Source organism: Aspergillus heteromorphus (assembly GCF_003184545.1).
Source record: "Aspergillus heteromorphus CBS 117.55 chromosome Unknown BO70scaffold_1, whole genome shotgun sequence".
Taxonomy (NCBI): Eukaryota; Fungi; Ascomycota; class Eurotiomycetes; order Eurotiales; family Aspergillaceae; genus Aspergillus; species Aspergillus heteromorphus.
This window is the reverse complement of record NW_020290406.1, coordinates 828,132-846,968: the sequence shown is the minus strand read 5'-3', so window position 1 is coordinate 846,968 and position 18,837 is coordinate 828,132. Positions and strand designations below refer to the sequence as shown.

Sequence of the window (18,837 nt, the reverse complement as noted above, 5' to 3'; positions counted from 1 at the left end):
CGGATGCGGATTGGGAGAGAGAGCCCTTTTTAAGGTTCTTTCCTGTCATTCCCGCGCGACGTGATGGCTGTCGGCCGAGACGGTTACTCTACTTGTTTGATTCTATTCTTACTTTTGGTATTTTTTTTATTATTTTTCTTTTCTTTCTGTGTATGGATTTGTCTGAATGAAAGCAGTCCTTACCATATTCACATAATCTGTCAAAGCCTGTTGGTCAGAAGACAGAAACCCCTGCCTATTAAGAAGTAAATATTGAATCTACCTACTAGACACATCCCAACCCTTTTGTACTACTACACAAATCTTTCATGACGTATATATGCAGTCAGAGTTGTTGCGAATGATCCATATATCCGCTTCAATTACAACAATGAGCAAGTAATGAATACCCGTAGAAAATATAAAAACATGATTAAATTGCTACTACATACCACCTCTCCGCCAGCCCTACAAACCCTTCTTCATACTCTGAAGCACACCCCTCACATCCGCAAAAGCCAGCTCATCCATGGTTTCCCTCCACAGCTGCTCAACAGCCCGTTCCCCATCAGACGTATACAACGACGAGTTAAACCTAGAACCCACCACGTCAGTAAACCCCCCCCCCCTTCAAGAACATTATAGACAACAGCAGCACAGGCAAGTACATACGGTTCAATCTTCCAGCTCATCAAAAAACACCCATGCGACTCTTTCCCCTTAACAACCGCCGCATCAACGAACGTCGACGCACCGACCTTGACCGTCCGCCCGCACAGCGCCCCAAACAGCGCCATGAACACCTTCCCGACGGTATTCACATCACGGATCAGACCGGTACCTTTGACGAAAGCCGGATCCGCTAGGTTAACGACCACGTCGTCTGCAGAGACATAGTCGACCAGCTTGTAGAGGAACGCGTGCGCAAAGAGCTTCGACATGCAGTAGTGCCCGTTGGCATCGTACTGGGCGGGGCTGTCGAAGGATTTGAGGAGTGGCGCATCATCGTCGACGCTCGGCAGTTTGGGGAGGAGGGCAAGGGCGGCGTTGATGATTGTGATTCGCCCTGGGATTCCGGACGGAGACTTGGTTTTCAGAATGGGGAGAAGAAGGATGGTTAGTAGGACGGTGGATAGGTAGTTGACCTGGATGGTTTCTTCGTGGCCGGTGCCGGGGACGGAGAGGAAGTTGGTGTGTCGGACGCCCGCGTTGAGGATGACGGTGTCGAGACGGGGGAGTTGGCTTGAGATGCGCGCGGTGAATGTCTGGATGGAGTCGTACGAGCTCATGTCGAGTGGCCAGACGTCGATGGTGGATTTGGGGTAGGCGTGGCGGAGCTTGGATGCCGCGGCCTCGCCTCTGCTTGGGGAGCGGACGGCGAGGATCAGGTGCGTGAGGCGGAGGGAGAGCAGCTGCATGGCACACTCGTAGCCCAGGCCGGCGTTTCCGCCCGTGATGATGGCGACTTGGCCGGTGAGGTTGGTCGAGGCCGGGGGCCAGCTGGGTTTGGCGCGGAATTGGTTGTAGAAGAAGATGTTGGGGAAGAAGGGGGATGTCGAGGGGGGGAGTTCTTTGGAAGACATGGTGAGGGAGTAAAGTACCTAGGTTTTGCTGTCTGGGACAGTGAATGGGAATGAGATGGAGGTTGATATTGGGAGGTCGAGTGGGGGGTTTTATACTTCTTTGGGCGGAGTGGAATGGACTGACACGGCCTCGACCATCTCGGATGGAGATAAGGTCATTTCCATCGTAAAGTCCATCTCCACGGATTTGCTGAACCCCTGGTGCGAGGTACAGATGGCGGTTGGGATGAGATGATGGATGAGGGCTTTTAAGTCCGCGGAGATAATCGGCGCCTGAGGAGGATGCCGGTACTAGTCCGGATGTAGTAACTGTATGCCTTATACTCACAACAATCATGCTGGCTACATCATCGACTGTGTTCCAAAAGACCGAGACCTTTCTTCTGGATAGCCCCCAGGGCTTCTCGCAGCCACGCAACCTCCAAAGCATGGCGAGGTTGATCCCGCAGCGAATCAATCACAATCCCTACCGCCAGGCATACTGATAGCGGCCCGACGAGCAACAGCTCATCCTGCAAAAGATATTCCACGGACTGACAGACATGATGGGCCATGGAGAGATAGTCTCTGCGATGGCCGAGATCAGGAACCGGCGGGTTGACTGATCTTGTGGTAAAAGTGCCGTCGGAAGAAGAGTCAACCACTTGGGGCATCAAGCGCTCGAGAACAGCCAGGCCGTTGTATAAATTGCAGAGGCCCGACCAAAGCATCACCCGCACAGCCCAGAGAAGTATAAGAGTTGTGGCGCACTCCACATTAGCGAAGCAGAGAACAACCGGGAACAGATTCTCGCCGGGTCCGTCATCGACCAAGGCATGGGCTTGTCGGGAGGGCACCGGCCGGTACAGCGGATCCGGCATGGCATCTTGCATCCCATTCCACACCATATCCAGCTGCTCGTCTATCGTCCAGCACTCGCGAATCAGCTCGTGACAAAGGCCTATCTGAAGATCGGGGCTCAGGTGAGGCAGCAGATGCACGCGCTGCAAGATCCCGGGTGCCTGCGCGAGACAATCCACCACCCGACTGAAGAAAGTCTTGGGTATCCGCTCCCAGGGCTGCTCCATCCACGCAGAATCAAACATGAAGCTTGGAGACTGGTGCTCCAGAGAATACAAGATCTACCACAGACCGTTATCACCAACAATCCCCATCTACCAAAAGATCATCAAACAGACTTACCCCTAGAGTCCTCACACCCAGAAACAACCGATGTCCCGCCCCCGAGCAATGCGCATCAATGCCCCGCGCTTCCACCAACGCGAGGAGACCGCGACAGTGGCCGAAATAGCCCTCCGGTCCGGCACTCGGGCATTCCATCGCCTCGTAAAGACTCAGGGCCATACACGCCGCGAGAGTCCCATCCTCGCGGACGAGATCACGACTCCACAGCGCCCTCTGCAGCTGCTGAAGCCCCTGCGTGTAGAGGCTGAGACTCTCTCTCTTCATCGCGGGGTCCTGGAACCGGTGTCCGATCGCCGAGGCCGCGACGGCCGCGCCTGCTAACTCCAGGGCCTTGACTCCTGTGGGCAGCTCGGCGAGTAACGAGATCCATGACCGCGGAGATGATGTCAATTGCGATGGGAGGCAGGTGGAGAGAAAGGCCAGGACTAAATTGTGCCGCTCGTTCTGGGTCCGTATCATTGCGTATGCTGCGCTTCGCTCAGTGAAGGAGTAATACCTCCTGTCCTGTTGGACCAGCGACGCGGGTGACTGATCCGCGGAGGCGGAGAATGACTCTGGCGTCGAGGCGGCCATGTTGGAATCCGATCCTGAAGACGGAGGGGTCCGGACGAAGATGTGTTTCTTCTTGGCCGCTGCAGCTGGCTTCACCAACACAAAGACCCTCTCCCTCTGATACCCGCCACAGACTCGGTTCGACCGGGCGCACTGGCCACATCCGGGTCTTTTTTGATCGCACTGTGCTAGTCAGTTCCGTACACGAATAACCACGGGTAAAGGGGTAGGGTTGTTGGCATGTACCGCGATTTTCCGCGTCCGGCACGTATTGCACCCCTTGGATTTCCCTGCCACGCCGACCATACTAGCATACTAGCCGATTCGGCTCCACTGCGGAATATGAAGAGCCTGATCTTCTCACTCCTGAGAGTCTGCTTGCCAATGTTCAGCGTGGATAGACAGCAAGGTGGTAAATGTGGTGTGTGTGGTGTGTGTGGTCCGGGCTAAGATCCATCCTTATGCCTAAACAGGTCACATTCTGCGCTTTGCGCGTTCGCAACGGGGCTGAGTGAAGTTGTTGGCTTGACCCTGAGGATGATTGTGAGCTCTGTTGAGTGCTGAAGGTGGGGTTGACTCACCCAGCCTTGTGGGATGGTGTGGATCCCTTGATCCCAGCGCTAAACCGCATATGGGGTTGATCTTGCGAGTTTATCTGCGGATCGGAGGCTAAAATCGTGCCCTACTTCGGGATGCGGTCTCTAGCAAGGCAGACTTGGGGGGTGAAGAATTTGTATAAAGGGTGGACTGAGTGCTGGATATTTTGTAGCTCCCAAATTTTTGGAAGTGAAGTGGAAAGGAACATTCTCTACGACTTTTCTCTACTCCGACTTCAACCGTTGACGAATGATTGCATCTCTATTCTCCATCTATCCCAAAAAGAAAGAAAGAAAGAAAGGAAAATAACTCGGGGTCGCATTCAGCAAATCCAGTCACTATGCTCAACAACCATGGCAAAACCAGCATCGCAGTGATAGTCTTCTACATCCCCGCGACCATCCTCTCAGCATACCTTGCATGCTACCGACACAAACGCCCTCGCCTGTCATGGAACATTCTCCTCTTTTTCTCCACCAGTGAGCCACTCGCCTCCTCCAACCCCCCCCCCTCCCCCCCGCATGGAGTCTCACATACCTGCAGTCCGTCTCGCCTCAGCCATCCTGGTCATCCTATACGAGCGAACCCCCAGCACCGGCCTTATGGTCGCTTCAATCATCCTGCTCAACACGGGCGTGTTCCCCTTAGTCGCCGCCACCATGGGATTCCTTCGAATCATGTAAGCGCCAGACAGACAGGCCCGCAGATATACGAGGCCGCTAGCTTGTACAACTGACATATCCCATTCCCCAGCCTATCCCACGAACAAAAAGTACACGTCCGAATCGGGCAATCCCTCCTCTTCTCGCGTATCCTGTTCTTCGTCGGCCTCGGCCTGCAAATCGCCGGCGGATGTCTCGAGGGCAGCGACAGCGTCAGCAACGTCGAGACTGGCCTCAGGCTCGTCAAAGCGGGATACAGCTGCGTGGTGGTCTTCGTGGCGTGCTTGCTAGCTGTGCAGGGCTATCTCTGGGTTCATCGGGAGGAGGTCTCGCGTATGAGTCTGAGTGTAAGTTTTTTTTTTTTATTTTTTTTTCAATTTACTCGACCAACGGGTCTATTATCTGGAGAGGCTAATAGGTACGGTTGTGTGCTGCATAGATCCTCCAGGCCTTGGCTGCAGCCCTGCCGTTTATTATTGTGCGCATCACGTACCTCTTCCTATCGGTTGTGGATGCGTCCGACCTGCGCTGGAATGATCTGGTTGGACCGGTTGCGCCGTTCCTGGTTATGGGGTTGTTGATGGAGTGTATTGTTGTTTGTGTTTATCTTGCGACGGGGTTTGTTATTCCGGATTGGAAGAGTTTGCGTGGGAGGAGGGTGGTTTCTTCTTCAGGGGTTCCGTTGGTGGAGGAGTGTTGAGGGTGAGGGGAGAGTCTGCTTAAATGGGCTGTTTGGTTTCATATGTCCACGGGGCCTTGGTTTTTCTTTTTTCTTTTTTTTTTTTTTCCCCTTCCGATCTTATGTTTGTTATTTAGCATACTAGTCCGGTTGTTAGACAATTCAATTCGAACTTCAGACTCCTGATCAAAGGGACTAGCCATTCATGCCATCTCGGGACGGGGACGAGTATATCGACTCGCTATATCCAATCAGCCATATCCAATGCCACATGTATAACTTTCAAGAAAAGACATACCAGCCGCCGTCTTCGGCGCCTTCAACAAAGCATGATAATCAAAATCACCACTCGCAAAGCTACTCAGCCCCGCATCATCAGGACCAGAATTGTCTCTTCGAGACCGACCATCCCACGTGCGCAACCCCGAAATAGTCGCCTGGGGAATCGAAGGTAACCCAAACGTGCGCCTCTCCGTCTTACTTTCCTCTTCAGGCTGCGGCATCCCATTATCACCCGATGACCCTCTCACCGCACCTTTCATCCTGGTGATGTATTTCTTGAACACGGCGGATACCTCATTAGAGCCGATCAGAGTGGATCGGTAGACGGTGATCGAGCCCATGGTCACGCCGATGCATCCCTCCAGGTGCAGCCAGAAGACCTGCCACGGGTAGTCGAGCGCCCCGTGGTAGTAGGTCCCTGCTGTGCGGATGATGGAGCATACGCACATGAAGATGGATAGGCAGAGGAAACAGCCTAGTCCGACTTTTGTCAGTGTGCGCACTTGGACTTTGTACAGGAGTCGAATCGGGATGCTGATGACTATTATGAACTGTTAGCTTTTGCCCATTGCTGATAGAATGGGTGGTATACTCATGAGGTCTGTAAGCGCATCCAGGATCGGAGGGATCCAGAACATCGCAAGCATCGTACTATGCGAGACCGGGAGAGTCGGGAAACACTTCACTAATCATTCTTAGCAATGCAGGATCCACACCCCATCTGGATTTGGATACTTACTAACAGCCGTCATCCCCACATACGGACAGGGAATGACAGGCGCCACGGCCACGCTCAAGATCCACGCAACCACAGACGCTCCGATGGTGAACCAGTAGAAGAAAACGAAGCCACGCGACATGCCCACCAGCAAAGGGTGGAAGAAGGCCAGATAGCACCATTTGACCGCAAAGACTGTTGTCCAGAGAAGAACGATATAGGCAAGGTTGTATGCGAACTGCCGGGCATGCTGGCCTGGGTCGGATGCCACGATCTCGGTCGCGGCGAGGTCGCCTTGGAGAACGGCAAACTGGAGATAGACGATGTAGATCCGAAGGTAGCCAAGGACTGTGCCTCCACATAGGGTGGCAAAGGCAAAGCTGAGGAAGCCATCGTCGATGTACAGCCGGCGTCGAGTGAAGAGTCGGATGAAGATGCGCCCGAGGAAGGAAAGGACTGCGATTCCGAAGAAGATGCCCGTAATTATCTTGCTCGGTATTAGTCACACAGTCTGATGAATGATAATGTTTTGGCTGTTTTGGCATGGCATACCTTATACTGCACCAGAGTAATCCGACCTAGGTTTCCCACTAGCGGGTCTGGAGCTTGCGAGAGTTGAGTCGGAAGTCCTGCCAGCACGGAGCTATTCATTGCAGCTTAGCCGGGTGAAGTGCATGTCATAAATCATATTGGTGCAACGACCAGCAGGGCTCTACTTTATGTACGCTGGGGTGGCCTATGGTTGCATTTGCAGACTCGTTAGGCTGATTGAGACACATTCTTACATACTTGGGGCTGACTGCATATACTCGACCTCATGCGGACTATACCGCGGCACCAGATATGCAAGGGGCAGATGGTGTCTGCAGATTGTTGGTCTCCTTGGTTAGTACAGCCTCAATTCCTGGAGGTTTCCATGTTCGACTCCCAGGATTCGCTCAGTAAATTATATTTAACGTGTGGTTTGCTGCAATCTTACTTTGATGAAAGACCGGAGACTTGACTGTGGATGTCACGGGAATAATCCCTTCATGTCCAGATACTATCGCAGCAACTGGTCAACTCCCTCGGGGTATGATCCGAGGTCAAACCGAGTAGACATTTGTTTGGTCTGAGTAAATGTTTCTCGAGGCTGTTTTGTTGGTCAATTCTGACCATTCTTGAGACCACCTCTCTGTCTATCATCTTTAATCGCATACCTTGCCTGCAGTCTCTGCTGCCAGGATGCCAGGATGCCTAAGTTGTCAAGAGCACAGATTGTCCAAGGTCGGTCAGTTGGGTCGTAGGGTTGGTTTTCGGAGACGCGGGGAGTAAGGCTGACAGCCTGCGACATGCTCTGGTATGCGACAACGCAAGGGGGAAGGCAGTCAGCACAAAACTCAGCCACCTTGACGTTTCATTCTCTCACGTGTCGTGTAGTATGGTCTCTCCATGCAAGAAATGGACTCCGGCAGTCTAAGTGGATGCCTGAGTGGATGATGTGTCTATCCCGGTTTTTCTGGGGGGTCAAGAGTTTTTAATCACACCTATGCAGACCAATAATCGTACTATAAACACACTCCAAAGACGAGTCCGATGTTGCAAGATGATTGATTGTATTTTGTAGTTGCGGCGATGATCCCCGGACCGACCCACCGCCACGGTTTGTTGATCTCCAGCCAACCTTCCCCTTTCTGGTCTTCTTCCTTTCTCCATCTCCCACAATCCGTGTCTCTCTCTGAAGGCAAGGCCATCTCCATGGCTTTCGCCAACATTCTCGTAACCCTTTGTCTGCCTCTAATAGGCGCCGTCGCGTACGGCCTCTATGTGCTCTATGACCATCGCTCCAGGATCAACAGGCTCCGCAAACAAGGCATTGTAAGCTCCGCCCCCACCTCTCTACCTCGACTATGCCAGTTGCTAACGCGGCGACTACAGCCCATGCCCAAAGGATGGAACTGGTTAACGGGCCACATGCTCGTGCTCTCGGACTATGTCAATCGCCTTCCATCCGACGCCAACGTCACGCTCGCGACGCGCGAACTGGCGTCCGAATACACCGACACGGAGATCTTCCTGCTAGATGTCTGGCCGGTGTCACCAGCGCAGTACATGGTGTTCTACCCAGAGGCCGCGTCTCAAGCGACCACCAGACTTAATCTGCCCAAAACCGTCATCCAGCCCCGCTTCATGCAGCCGATCACGGGCGGGCCGAGCATGATATCCATGGCTCCGGCGGAATGGAAGGCGTGGAGGTCAATCTTTAACCCTGGTTTCAGTGCCGGAAGCATGCAGGATCTACTGCCGGAAGTCATCAACTCGGTTCAAGTCTTCTGCGATAAGCTGCATGAGAAAGCGAGTTCCGGACAATTATTCTGTCTGGATGATCTGACCACGCGATTGACCATGGACGTGATCCTCAAAGTCACCCTCGACGCGGACCTGGATCATCAGAACTCGGACAACCTCCTCGCGACCGCCCTGGGCCACATCACCAGATGGCATTCGTTCTGGGATCCCCGTGTTCGCGCAAACCCCATCCGGCCCATCGTGCAATGGTACTACGGTCGCGTCATGAATAAGTCCATTCGCGAGGAACTGGATCGGCGATTCTCCGAGATGAAGAAGGGTGTTCATGCCGGCCCCAAACGCGCCAAATCCATCATCGCACTGGCCTTGGAGGCATATCTGGAAACCAAGAATGAAAAGATCTCGGAGGCGACCAAATTGGACGACCACTTCGCAGAGTACGTGACGTATCAGATTCGGCTGTTTCTTTTTGCCGGAAATGATACCACGTCTAGCAGTATCGTCTACGTGTATCATTTGCTGTCGAAACACCCCGAAGCCTTGACTCAGGTTCGCCAAGAGCATGATGCTGTGCTTGGAGACAATCCCTCGGCTGCATCACAGCTACTCCGCGAACGACCGGCTTTACTCAACCAATGCGCATACACAATGGCCGTCATCAAAGAAACCCTGCGACTCTATCCCCCCGCCGGAACTATGCGTCAAGGCCGAGACGGCCTTTCTTTAACAGACAGACACGGAAACATGTACCCGTTGGCAGATGATCTCAGTATAACTATCTTGCATCCGTCCATTCAACAGAACCCACGAGTATGGCCCCGAGCGGACGAGTTTCTCCCCGAGCGGTGGCTGGTGGAGGCAGGCCACGAGCTCTACCCTGATCCGGCCGCGTATCGGCCTTTCGAGCAAGGTCCGCGCAATTGCATCGGCCAAACGCTTGTCTATAATGAGATGCGAGTGGTTCTGGTGATGACTGCCCGGCGGTTCGAGATCAGACCGGCCTATGATGAGTGGGACGCGATGAATCCTCAAACAGATGGTTTTGTGGCAAGATTGGCTCGCTCCGCGGGGCTTCGGGGTGGAAATCCTGGGTTGAAGACGGTGGATGGAGAGAGGGCGTACCAGACTGAGAAGGCCGGCACGCATCCTGCTGATGGGTATCCATGTCGTGCTACTCTGGTAGCGTAACGGCTATGAAGGCCTTTTTTTTAGGAAAGAAAGAAAGAAGCTTTCTAAATTTTCATTAAGGATGCAGGTTTGAATACCAGGCGGCGAATACTGTAAATCGTCAAAGCTTGCCCCGAAATTACTGACTGAACAGTTGGCGAGGGGCATGACTTCGATGTTACTTACGTATCTCTTTTAAAGGGTGTCATGTAAATTGGACTGAGTGGGTAAAAAGAAAACAGTCTCGAGAAAAGTGACCTTGTCCACAGGATACAATACAAGTAATTTATCGCATGCCCTTTTCGACAAAACACAATTATGTGAAGATAAGAAAGAAGAGTATATATATATATATTTGATAGTAAATAAAAATAGAAAAAAAAACCCCCGCCTCCTCAACTGCTCACTCAAGTGAGAAGAAAAAAAAAAAGGCATGAGCCCAGCCCGAATCGAACGGACAACCTTACGATCTGGAGTCGTACGCGCTACCAATTGCGCCATAGGCCCATGTGTTATGCTGTAATATTTTCCACTTGACACCATGTCCCAATACCTGGGTGGTACCTCGCCGTTCATGTAATGGTTATGGCTGGGGATTGTTCCCTTGTGTACTCGGTGTTTTTCTGGGCTTGTTTGGCTTTGTATGGGGTATATTGCGTAATTGGTATTGGATTGTTGTTACTTTTCTTTCTTAATTAGGTGTTTTGTTGTAGGTGCTGCCTGTCTGTCATGGATTCTGAATAATGTATTACTTTCCATGTGTGAAGTTCGATGTATGCCACCAAAATAAATAACCAAGTTGGTTTGATTTGATATTGTACAGAACATGATGATGCACGCATGGGATTTGGATAATCAGAAAAAAACCTAGTATCTATCTGATATTTACCAGTAAAGAGTGTATAGTATAAATAAAATCCATCCAATTCCCAACCGAGCACCAGGTGTAGTAGTAAACAGCCCAAACATGATTACGATGTAGCATGTAACTAGGCGGACAAATAAGCCCATTAATGAGCCTCGCTGGTATCAAGAAAGGTATCTGCATTTCAGTAACATATCTAGGAGCAAGTTCAGGATTGAAAATCACCATTCGTAGGGACAGCATCTTAAGAAAGACTGGCTCTAACAACGCAGCATTGCATCCTACTCTATGGTCAACATCCGAAAATCAATTGGAACTTAACCACCGTGACATCCTCATCTGTTGTGTAAGATAGAGAGGTACATGCAGCAAGCACGCCATCCCCGACCGGATTGCGAAGTCTTTCCCCCCTCACTCCAACTCCAACTTCACCTCCACCATGCAACGAAGGTGAAACCCCGGGGACAGACTCCACGGACAGACTTCACGTCCGGCTTGACCGATCGAGTCTATCATATCAATCAATAGTCAACGCCCATCTCTTCCCATCTATCCCATCCATGGCACGCATAAAATCAGTGGCCATCATCGGGGCCGGCGCCTCAGGTAAACAACCAACAACCCATTCCACCCCTGCCACGCCACAGTAATAACCTCCCCCAGGCGCAATCACGGCCTCCGCTCTCGCGGCAGAGAAATCCTTCGACCGCATCCGGGTCTTCGAGAGACGGGAGACCGCCGGCGGGACATGGTGATCGCCTAATCCCCACCTAGCATCAGACAGACAGACTCTGTCTCCATTCCATCATGATATTCTGATACGTACTCGTCAGGATCTACGATGCGGATCCCGGCCCTCCATTCCAGCTACATCCCGGCAAGATACCACCGGAGGTTGATCCCCCGATATCGATTCCACGGACTCTGCCCGTGGCGACGGATCCAGTAACCAGGGAGCGGTTCGATCGGACGCCGATATACGAGGATCTGACGTACGTTTGTCTCGCCCTACTTGTTTTATTTTGTTTGGTCAAGAAGATCGGGGTGCTTTCTGTGGCTGTGATATGAATGAATGAATGAATGTCAGGTTGACTGGACTTGACCTGGCCTGAGATGACCTGACCTGACCTGACCTGACCTGACACGACCCGGACAGGACAAACGTCCCCGACATCGCAATGTCATATTCCGATCTCCCCTTCGCCTACGGCCCGTTCGTGCCGCACTGGGTACCGAAGCAGTACATCGAGGAATACTTCTCCAAGCACGAAGTCGACAGATACCTGGTGCTGAACACGACGGTGGAGGATGTTTCGAGACGGGATCCAGATGCAGAGTCCGGGTGGTCGCTCACCCTGAGACGTTTGAATCCGGTGACGCGACGCGATGAATGGTGGGCGGAAGATTTCGATGCCCTGGTTATTGCGAACGGGCATTATTCTGTTCCGTATGTATGTAGCCGCCCCGGACACGCGCCTTATGCGTATAGTACCTCCGTCCCAACCCGCTGACAACCCCCTCAGATCCCCCAAGTCCCCGGGCTGCAAGAATCCCCGCACCGCATCATGCACTCGAAGCAATTCCGCTCCGCCGGCGACTTCACCAACAAAAAAGTCCTGATCATCGGCAACTCCTCCTCGGGGCAGGACCTCACCACCTCGCTGCTCCACAGCGCCGCGCTCCCCATCTACCAATCCCGTCGGTCACGGGGCCGGTGGGACGGCGATACGCCCCCCCCGGGTGTCGTCTGGAAACCCATCATCACTCGGTACCTCCCATCCGGGGACATCATCTTCTCCGACGGATCCATGCTCTCCTCGTCCGACATCGACACTGTGATCTACTGCACGGGGTACAAACCGTCCTTCCCGTTCTGGAACACCGCGCGCAACGGCGGCCATCCGCTCTACGACTACGCGCAGGACCGTCTGCTGGGAACCTACCTCCATACGTTCTTTCAGCGGTTTGCGGATCTGGCGATCGTGGGCCTGCCGAGGGTGTTGACGTTCCGGTCCATGGAGTATCAGGCCATTGCGGTGGCGAGGCTGTGGGCGGGGCGGAACGCGGTGGGCTTGCCCAGCACGGAGGAGCAGGCGCGGTGGGAGGCCAATCGCGTGGAGTTGACGAGACAAGAGCGCAGGAAGTTTCATGATATTCCGTGGGATAATGGCGAGACGATGGAGTATTTGCGGGGGTTGTTTGAGTTGGCCGGGTTGCCGAGGTTGGAGGGCCAGGGGAGGTGTCCGCCTGTTTTGGATGAGAGGACGAGGTGGGCGATTGCGAATTTGAAGAAGTATCCTGAGCCGGAGGGGGAGGAAGATGGGTTCGTGGTTGTGCATGCGAGGGATAGTTTGCATTTTATCTAGTGTTTAGAGGGGTAAGAGAAGGGGGGGGGTTGGGTTCTGGTGTGCTGGTTGGATGGTTATTAGTATATGCTCTCTATCAGCGGATGGAAATAGCGTCATGATTCACTGCGCTGAGGACGAAATGACTATTTAAATCTACTAGCTAGGTACTAGTGTCTCACGTCACAGTGGGGGGGGCATGCGCGGGGTCTTTCCTGCTTTCCTACTTTCCTGACGCCTACCTACCTAGGGGTACATAGGCTGTTTTTTAAACAAGAAGCATGCCATTTCGGTGTAGTATTTCCTTCAACTATAATGGTTTTCTTTCCGTGTGATTGATTTCAACATGCCTTCACATCAGGATAAAGCGGCTTCCATTGATTCAGAAGACTCCCTCGATGAGAGAGAGCTACACGACTACTAGTATCCTCCAAGACTGTCTCCGCGAGTCACCGTCACCCATCACCCCGGCCACGGCCGCCCAGCATATCAGCCAACGCCTACTACGCAACGAAAAGGACCTTTCGAATGCAGAGAACAATAGCGCAGAGGGCTATCTCTGGCAATTATGGCGCGATTTCTTCAACGCAGCCGAACAAACGCCCCACGATCACCCCGGTCAGGACAGACTGGTCCAGGTGATAGTCGAGCTACAAAAGCTTCCGTCCCGAAGGGTTAGTGTCTGGAACCTGGTATGTTTGCTTTCTGGGGCTGTGGTCCATCAGTGGGTTTGGGGTTGGAACGCTAATACTATAAATGGGGGGTCCTTGTTCCGTGTAGCGAGATTATGTTCTCTGGGAAGAACTGCCCATTCTGGGTCCGAGTCTGCGCGAGGCTTGGAACGGTATGTATCCGTACTTTGCATGTTGGTTGCATGGAATGAATTGTGGCTTACAATGCTGAGCAGGACCGCGAGCTCTTCCCGGGGAAATCGAAGAAGCAGACGCTATAGGGTGGCGCCGCCTGAATTCATTCACTGCTCGCCTCGTAAACGCAGGAATTCTCACCAACACATTACTCGGTTTTTGGTCCATCCGGGACGCCTTGGAAGAGACGGGCCTTAGCAGGTCTGGTCGAGAATGCAGTGTAGCTGCGGCAGCGGAGTGGGTTGTGCATACTCAACGTTTCTTTCTTGAGGATATTGCCCGGATGGAGGCCACGGGTGAAGAAGATCGGCGTATGGCGGGCGGGGCATTGTATGACGGGCCAAAAAGGCTGTCGGGGGATCGATGGCGGTTTTGGAAGCGGCGATTCGAGGAGCTTGGGGGGCAGCTTGGGGGGGAGATCGGGGGTGTAGCCCTGGATTGCGCGGCGAGGATGAGTCTGGAATAAATTCAATGATTGGGGCGTGTTATATTAGTTGGTATTTCAGTAGCATCTGATGTATCAGTGAGCGTGCTCCAGATGCCCACTACCCTCCATTGAACAAGCTTGCGAAGAAGAGTCCAGAGCAAGGCTGGTAATATGATTCAATGTGACAGCTATTGAATCTTTCGGAGATTTCAAGATGCATGCCAGACCCGGTACTCCGTATCAGACATTACTTGAGGATCATGCCCGGGATACCAAGTTTGCCAGCTGAGTGGTCGGCATGTTCGTGCGCTTCGCCATGCGAACTGGCCAGTTGATAAGACTAGAATCGAGCCTTCTCGGTAGCTTTCCCCTCAAAGTATGCATCGACCCATTTGGCATAGCCAGCTAGGCAAGCAGGCACCCGCCCTTTCGAGTTCGACCAAGAGTCTGTGTTGAAGGAGTGCCGTCACCCCACTCGCGTGCTCCCCGCTGCACAATCATGTTCCACAGACCGGACGTAATTTTGCTGTTGTTGTTTGTGACGCACACACAACCACGACATTTGATGCCAATGTCAGTGCTCTATTCCTCGGTCAACTCGTCCTTTGGCCAAGCCTCTCCAGTATTGTCTGACAGTACGTCACTTTGAATGTTCCCCGCCACCACAAGACATCCATCCTGGGAAGCGGGGAACCACCGAATGGGCGGTGTATACCAACCAAAAGACAGTGACGTAGTTTGTCATCGAGATCCTTCTCTCGAGTCTCGAAGTCAGAGAACCACTCCACCCCCCAGCCCCCGCAGGGTACAGAACTTAGAAGAAATCCAGAAAACCCATGCCCCAGATCCCTCGCATGACGTCGAGGATCTAGATGTTCACAGTCCGGGTGGACCTGGTGGTGCAAATGGACATGTTCCGGAGGGTATCTACATAGTATGCTTCCCGGCGCCCGGTGAGTATATCGCGACCTGGACCTTGCTTGAGGAGATGAGGTTCGGGTTTAGGTTGAGCCCTTGCGATGGTTCTGCTAGGAGGTTTTTTTCTGCGAGGAGAGGGGGGTCCATGGCAATGGCCCGTGTTAGTCTATCTAGTGGGTGGTACGGAGTACAAAGTGGTAGATAGAGTTGAGGAACGAGTTCGTAGTAGAAGAGTAGAAGCTGTCAGACCAAGTCTGGAAGCATTCCCAATCGGGAAAGTCCGGACAGCGCCCGGGCCGAGGAAGCGCCGAGCGGGGCGGTGAGGCGACGGACGGGGCCGGGCGGGCGAAGTGCCAGGGTTGCAGGCGGCAAGGCAGCCACTGCTGGGGAGAGCAGGGGTGGCGGTGAAGGAGACAAGCGCAGAACCATGGTTGCCCTGCGCTACCGCCTGTTGTTTCTCCGGCCATCCATGGATGCGCCCGGCCGTCGACCCAGTCGATGCGCGTCGGAGGGTCGCCCGTTTACTATCATCTCCTCTTATCTCCATTCAGCTCAGCTCAGCTCCGTCCTCGTGCTGCTGCTCCCCCCCCCCCCCCCCCCCTCAAATCCCTCCCCGGACAGGTTGGATTTATCACACCTGCCCGTCTACATTTGTGGGTTACTGGCTTGCTCCGTGTGTGTCCTGTGCTGAACTGCGCTGTCTTGGGCCGTGGTCCTTGCTTTTTTTTTCCCTTCTTTTTTTTCCTCCCCAAAACTCGCCGTTCCGCCCGTGAGCTACACCCGAATTCCCACGCGCGCGACAACCACCATGGACGACGACATGGCGAGTCACTATCAGATGCTCGAGGAGCTGGGCAGTAAGTCGCCATCCCCCGTGAGATGCAGCCCATCGAACCGATTGCAGCGGGAACTGACCGGTCGCGCGTGCAGGTGGAAGCTTCGGCACGGTGTACAAGGCCATTGAGAAAGCTACGGGGGAGATCGTGGCGGTTAAGCATGTGCGTGTGACTGATCTGACGGACCCTCTCTCTGCTGCCTGGCGACCCAATTGACCCGGTTCGGTGCCCACAGATCGATCTCGAATCGAGTGAAGACGACATCCAGGAGATCCAGCAGGAAATCTCCGTCCTGGCGACATGCGCCAGCCCCTTCGTGACGCAATACAAGGCCAGCTTTCTGAGAGGTCACAAGCTGTGGATTGTGATGGAGTATCTGGGTGGGGGTTCCTGTCTCGACCTGGTAATCCCTGGATGACCTGTCTGCTCCGGACCTCGTCGCTAACCGGATCCAGCTCAAACCCGGCCATTTCAACGAGGCGCACGTCGCCATTATTTGCCAGCAGCTGCTGCTGGGCTTGGACTACCTGCACAGCGAAGGCAAGATCCACCGCGACATCAAGGCCGCCAACGTGCTGCTGTCCCACACCGGCAAGGTCAAGCTGGCGGATTTCGGTGTCGCGGCGCAACTCACCAACATCAAATCTCAACGCAATACCTTTGTCGGGACGCCCTTCTGGATGGCGCCCGAGGTGATCGAGCAGGCTGGGTACGACTACAAGGCGGATATCTGGTCTCTGGGCATCACGGCGATCGAGATGATCAACGGCGAGCCCCCGCACGCCAGCACCCACCCCATGAAGGTGCTGTTCCTCATCCCCAAGGAGCCCGCCCCACGCCTCCAGGGCAACGAGTATAGCAGCACCTTCAAGGATTTCATCTCGCAGTGTTTGACCAAGGATCCCGACCGCAGACCCAGTGCCAAAGACCTGCTGCGACACAAGTTCATTCGCAATGCGGGGAAGACGGAGGCGCTGCAGGAACTGATCCTTCGGCGGCAGGACTGGAATGCCGGTCGGGGGGCGACACGCAAGATGAAGTACTACGCCGAGTCTCTGTATGTGACCCCGCCCTGTCATTCTGCCATTCCATCCCCACTGACTCTTTTCCGCAATAGGAACACCATCCGGAACCTCGACGACGACGATGGCTGGGTCTTCGACACCGTCAAAGCGCCCACGATGATCATCCGTGACGAGCTCGACGAATTCGAGAATGAGGAGGAACCCCAGGATTGGGTGTTCGATGAGACGTCCGACATGATGGAGGACCTCCACATCTCGAGCCCGACCGGGACCCAGCATTCGAACAACACCGCCGTGAGACGCCCGCCCGCCGCCCGGGACCACAGCCCGTCGCTGCGGCGGGCCAAGCGCCGCTCCAGCGGAGTGAAGCAGCCGCTCGGGGTGGACATGAGCTTCGGGAACACCCCCTCGACCGTCCGTCAGTTCCGTCGGGTGTCGGACAAGATCGCGGACGGGTCGTACCCCTCTGCGTACTCCCTGGGCGGGGACGAGAACTCCAGCCCCAAGACGCTGTTCTCCGAACCCAGCAGCAAGGAGGCACAGCTGGGCCGTCGCGCATACAGCAAGGCGGTCGGGCTGGCGTGCCAGGAGGTGTTGGGCACGACGGGGGACGACGAGAAGCGGGAGGTGATTTCACGACTGGCGGAGGCGTGGAGTGACCTGGAGATGGTCGACCCAGAAGGCCTGTACCACATCTTGAAGTCGATGACGGAGAAACTGCAAGGGTAAGTGATCCTGCTGTCTGTCTAGTTGATGCTGGACGGGATGCTGATGGTGTCTGGTGTCTTGTCTGTAGCGACCCGAAGCTGGCCAGTCTCGTCCCACCCGCTCCACCCGCGGATTCCCCACAGCGACCGCGGCTGGTTCTGGCTCAGAGCAACCCACACCTCAAAAGCCACCGGCGACGCCAGAGTTCGGCTGTGCCCGAGCCCAGCCTGCAGCCCGTCCAGCTGGCGAATCTGCCAGGCCAGCAAGTGCCGGGCATGGAGCACACCAAACAGCTCTCCGACGTGCTCTACAACCGCTGGTCTGAAGGCCTTCGCAACCGCTGGCCGGGGATGTGAGTGACTGACGCTCTCCCTTGCGGGATCCTTGAGTTTTTTTTGCGTGTACAAAAGATGGTGCTGGCGTTGAATGGATGGGGGGTGGTATGTTCTGTTTTTTTTTTTTTTCTTTTTTCTTGTTGCATAATTTCTTTCCTTGCTTGGCTCCGATGAGCCTCGCCCATCGGGCTCTAATTTGCCCTCCCTGGGGTCAGCTGCGGGACAATGACGCCCAGGCGAGGGGCCAGCAGCATGGCATCCCGATCTTGCTCAATTTGGCTCTGGATACGGAGTTTTGAATCTGCGGTACTTCATTTCTGGTGATCATATTGCTGGCGAGCTTGTTTGTGTATTAAATTCTCTTCCTGATAGATAGGCTTTTTGTGACTTTCTTTCTGTTTCTGTTTCTTTTGTTGTTGTGGTTGTTATTGTTGCTGGTTTTGTTTTAAAAAAAGGCGGACGGACGGATTGGACCTGGACAGTGTATTATTGTATTGAGTTGAATTTTGTGATATAACAACGGTGTTGGTGTAAGGAAGGTGGTCTGGTCTGTATATTGATCAGCATTGAACATTGACGATGCACATAACATCCAACATGGACGGGAGGGGGGAAGTTAAAAATAGGCAGTGTAATTCCCGGGAGATGAGAGGCGTTGCTACTTATCTAACTTACCGGCGTAAATGCATCCTGATCTGACGATGGTCGGGTAATTAATCAATCGTGGGGACGCCCGTGCAGGAAGCAGGACGTGAGGGCCGCAGGTAGATTGGCGGCCGGGGCTGTCAAGCAGTCAACCACATGAGGATCCTCGGGCCC

At 53.9% G+C, this 18,837-nt stretch overlaps 9 protein-coding genes and 1 non-coding gene across 10 annotated transcripts; 6 read left to right on the top strand and 4 right to left on the bottom strand.

The window, feature by feature from the left end:
* Nucleotides 1-447: 447 nt before the first annotated feature.
* BO70DRAFT_327236 (short-chain dehydrogenase/reductase family protein) lies at nucleotides 448-1,596 on the bottom strand (the record flags this gene model as incomplete). The annotated part of the gene is made up of 2 exons (XM_025540689.1): nucleotides 652-1,596; nucleotides 448-574 (listed from the first exon to the last, which is right to left on the bottom strand). Exons 1-2 carry the CDS (start codon nucleotides 1,560-1,562, stop codon nucleotides 448-450), a joined length of 1,038 nt encoding a protein of 345 aa, XP_025403963.1. The 5' UTR covers nucleotides 1,563-1,596.
* Nucleotides 1,597-1,900: 304 nt separating this feature from the next.
* BO70DRAFT_375962 (uncharacterized protein) lies at nucleotides 1,901-3,332 on the bottom strand. The gene is made up of 2 exons (XM_025545098.1): nucleotides 2,745-3,332; nucleotides 1,901-2,683 (listed from the first exon to the last, which is right to left on the bottom strand). Exons 1-2 carry the CDS (start codon nucleotides 3,318-3,320, stop codon nucleotides 1,910-1,912), a joined length of 1,350 nt encoding a protein of 449 aa, XP_025403962.1. The 5' UTR covers nucleotides 3,321-3,332; the 3' UTR covers nucleotides 1,901-1,909.
* Nucleotides 3,333-3,429: 97 nt separating this feature from the next.
* Nucleotides 3,430-3,843, top strand: BO70DRAFT_5677 (uncharacterized protein). Its single transcript, XM_025548542.1, has one exon. The coding sequence runs from the start codon at nucleotides 3,540-3,542 to the stop codon at nucleotides 3,747-3,749; it is 210 nt and encodes a 69-aa protein (XP_025403961.1). The 5' UTR covers nucleotides 3,430-3,539; the 3' UTR covers nucleotides 3,750-3,843.
* A 393-nt stretch (nucleotides 3,844-4,236) lies between these two features.
* Nucleotides 4,237-5,258, top strand: BO70DRAFT_348638 (uncharacterized protein; the record flags this gene model as incomplete). The annotated part of the gene is made up of 4 exons (XM_025541622.1): nucleotides 4,237-4,375; nucleotides 4,440-4,575; nucleotides 4,650-4,905; nucleotides 4,998-5,258. 4 exons carry the CDS (start codon nucleotides 4,237-4,239, stop codon nucleotides 5,256-5,258), a joined length of 792 nt encoding a protein of 263 aa, XP_025403960.1.
* Nucleotides 5,259-5,440: 182 nt separating this feature from the next.
* Nucleotides 5,441-6,888, bottom strand: BO70DRAFT_402066 (uncharacterized protein; the record flags this gene model as incomplete). The annotated part of the gene is made up of 5 exons (XM_025547004.1): nucleotides 5,441-5,478; nucleotides 5,536-6,060; nucleotides 6,112-6,204; nucleotides 6,259-6,724; nucleotides 6,790-6,888. The coding sequence occupies 5 exons, from the start codon at nucleotides 6,886-6,888 to the stop codon at nucleotides 5,441-5,443; spliced, it is 1,221 nt and encodes a 406-aa protein (XP_025403959.1).
* A 1,079-nt stretch (nucleotides 6,889-7,967) lies between these two features.
* On the top strand, nucleotides 7,968-9,853 carry BO70DRAFT_424951 (cytochrome P450). The gene is made up of 2 exons (XM_025547641.1): nucleotides 7,968-8,094; nucleotides 8,155-9,853. Exons 1-2 carry the CDS (start codon nucleotides 7,975-7,977, stop codon nucleotides 9,712-9,714), a joined length of 1,680 nt encoding a protein of 559 aa, XP_025403958.1. The 5' UTR covers nucleotides 7,968-7,974; the 3' UTR covers nucleotides 9,715-9,853.
* A 274-nt stretch (nucleotides 9,854-10,127) lies between these two features.
* On the bottom strand, nucleotides 10,128-10,200 carry BO70DRAFT_t12. The gene has a single exon. It is a non-coding gene; the product is annotated as a tRNA-Trp (tRNA).
* A 918-nt stretch (nucleotides 10,201-11,118) lies between these two features.
* BO70DRAFT_383847 (FAD/NAD(P)-binding domain-containing protein) lies at nucleotides 11,119-13,057 on the top strand (the record flags this gene model as incomplete). Its single annotated transcript, XM_025545609.1, has 6 exons — nucleotides 11,119-11,164; nucleotides 11,222-11,309; nucleotides 11,392-11,550; nucleotides 11,715-12,009; nucleotides 12,082-12,881; nucleotides 12,988-13,057. 6 exons carry the CDS (start codon nucleotides 11,119-11,121, stop codon nucleotides 13,055-13,057), a joined length of 1,458 nt encoding a protein of 485 aa, XP_025403957.1.
* Nucleotides 13,058-13,168: 111 nt separating this feature from the next.
* On the top strand, nucleotides 13,169-14,178 carry BO70DRAFT_305507 (DUF3632 domain-containing protein; the record flags this gene model as incomplete). Its single annotated transcript, XM_025540014.1, has 3 exons — nucleotides 13,169-13,595; nucleotides 13,684-13,747; nucleotides 13,808-14,178. Coding segments are annotated over exons 1-3 (729 nt in total), but the record flags the coding sequence as incomplete, so codon positions are not given.
* Nucleotides 14,179-15,922: 1,744 nt separating this feature from the next.
* BO70DRAFT_391636 (STE20 family serine/threonine-protein kinase) lies at nucleotides 15,923-18,039 on the top strand (the record flags this gene model as incomplete). The annotated part of the gene is made up of 6 exons (XM_025546231.1): nucleotides 15,923-15,971; nucleotides 16,045-16,112; nucleotides 16,186-16,353; nucleotides 16,406-17,007; nucleotides 17,068-17,700; nucleotides 17,772-18,039. 6 exons carry the CDS (start codon nucleotides 15,923-15,925, stop codon nucleotides 18,037-18,039), a joined length of 1,788 nt encoding a protein of 595 aa, XP_025403955.1.
* Between the last annotated feature and the right edge of the window lie 798 nt (nucleotides 18,040-18,837).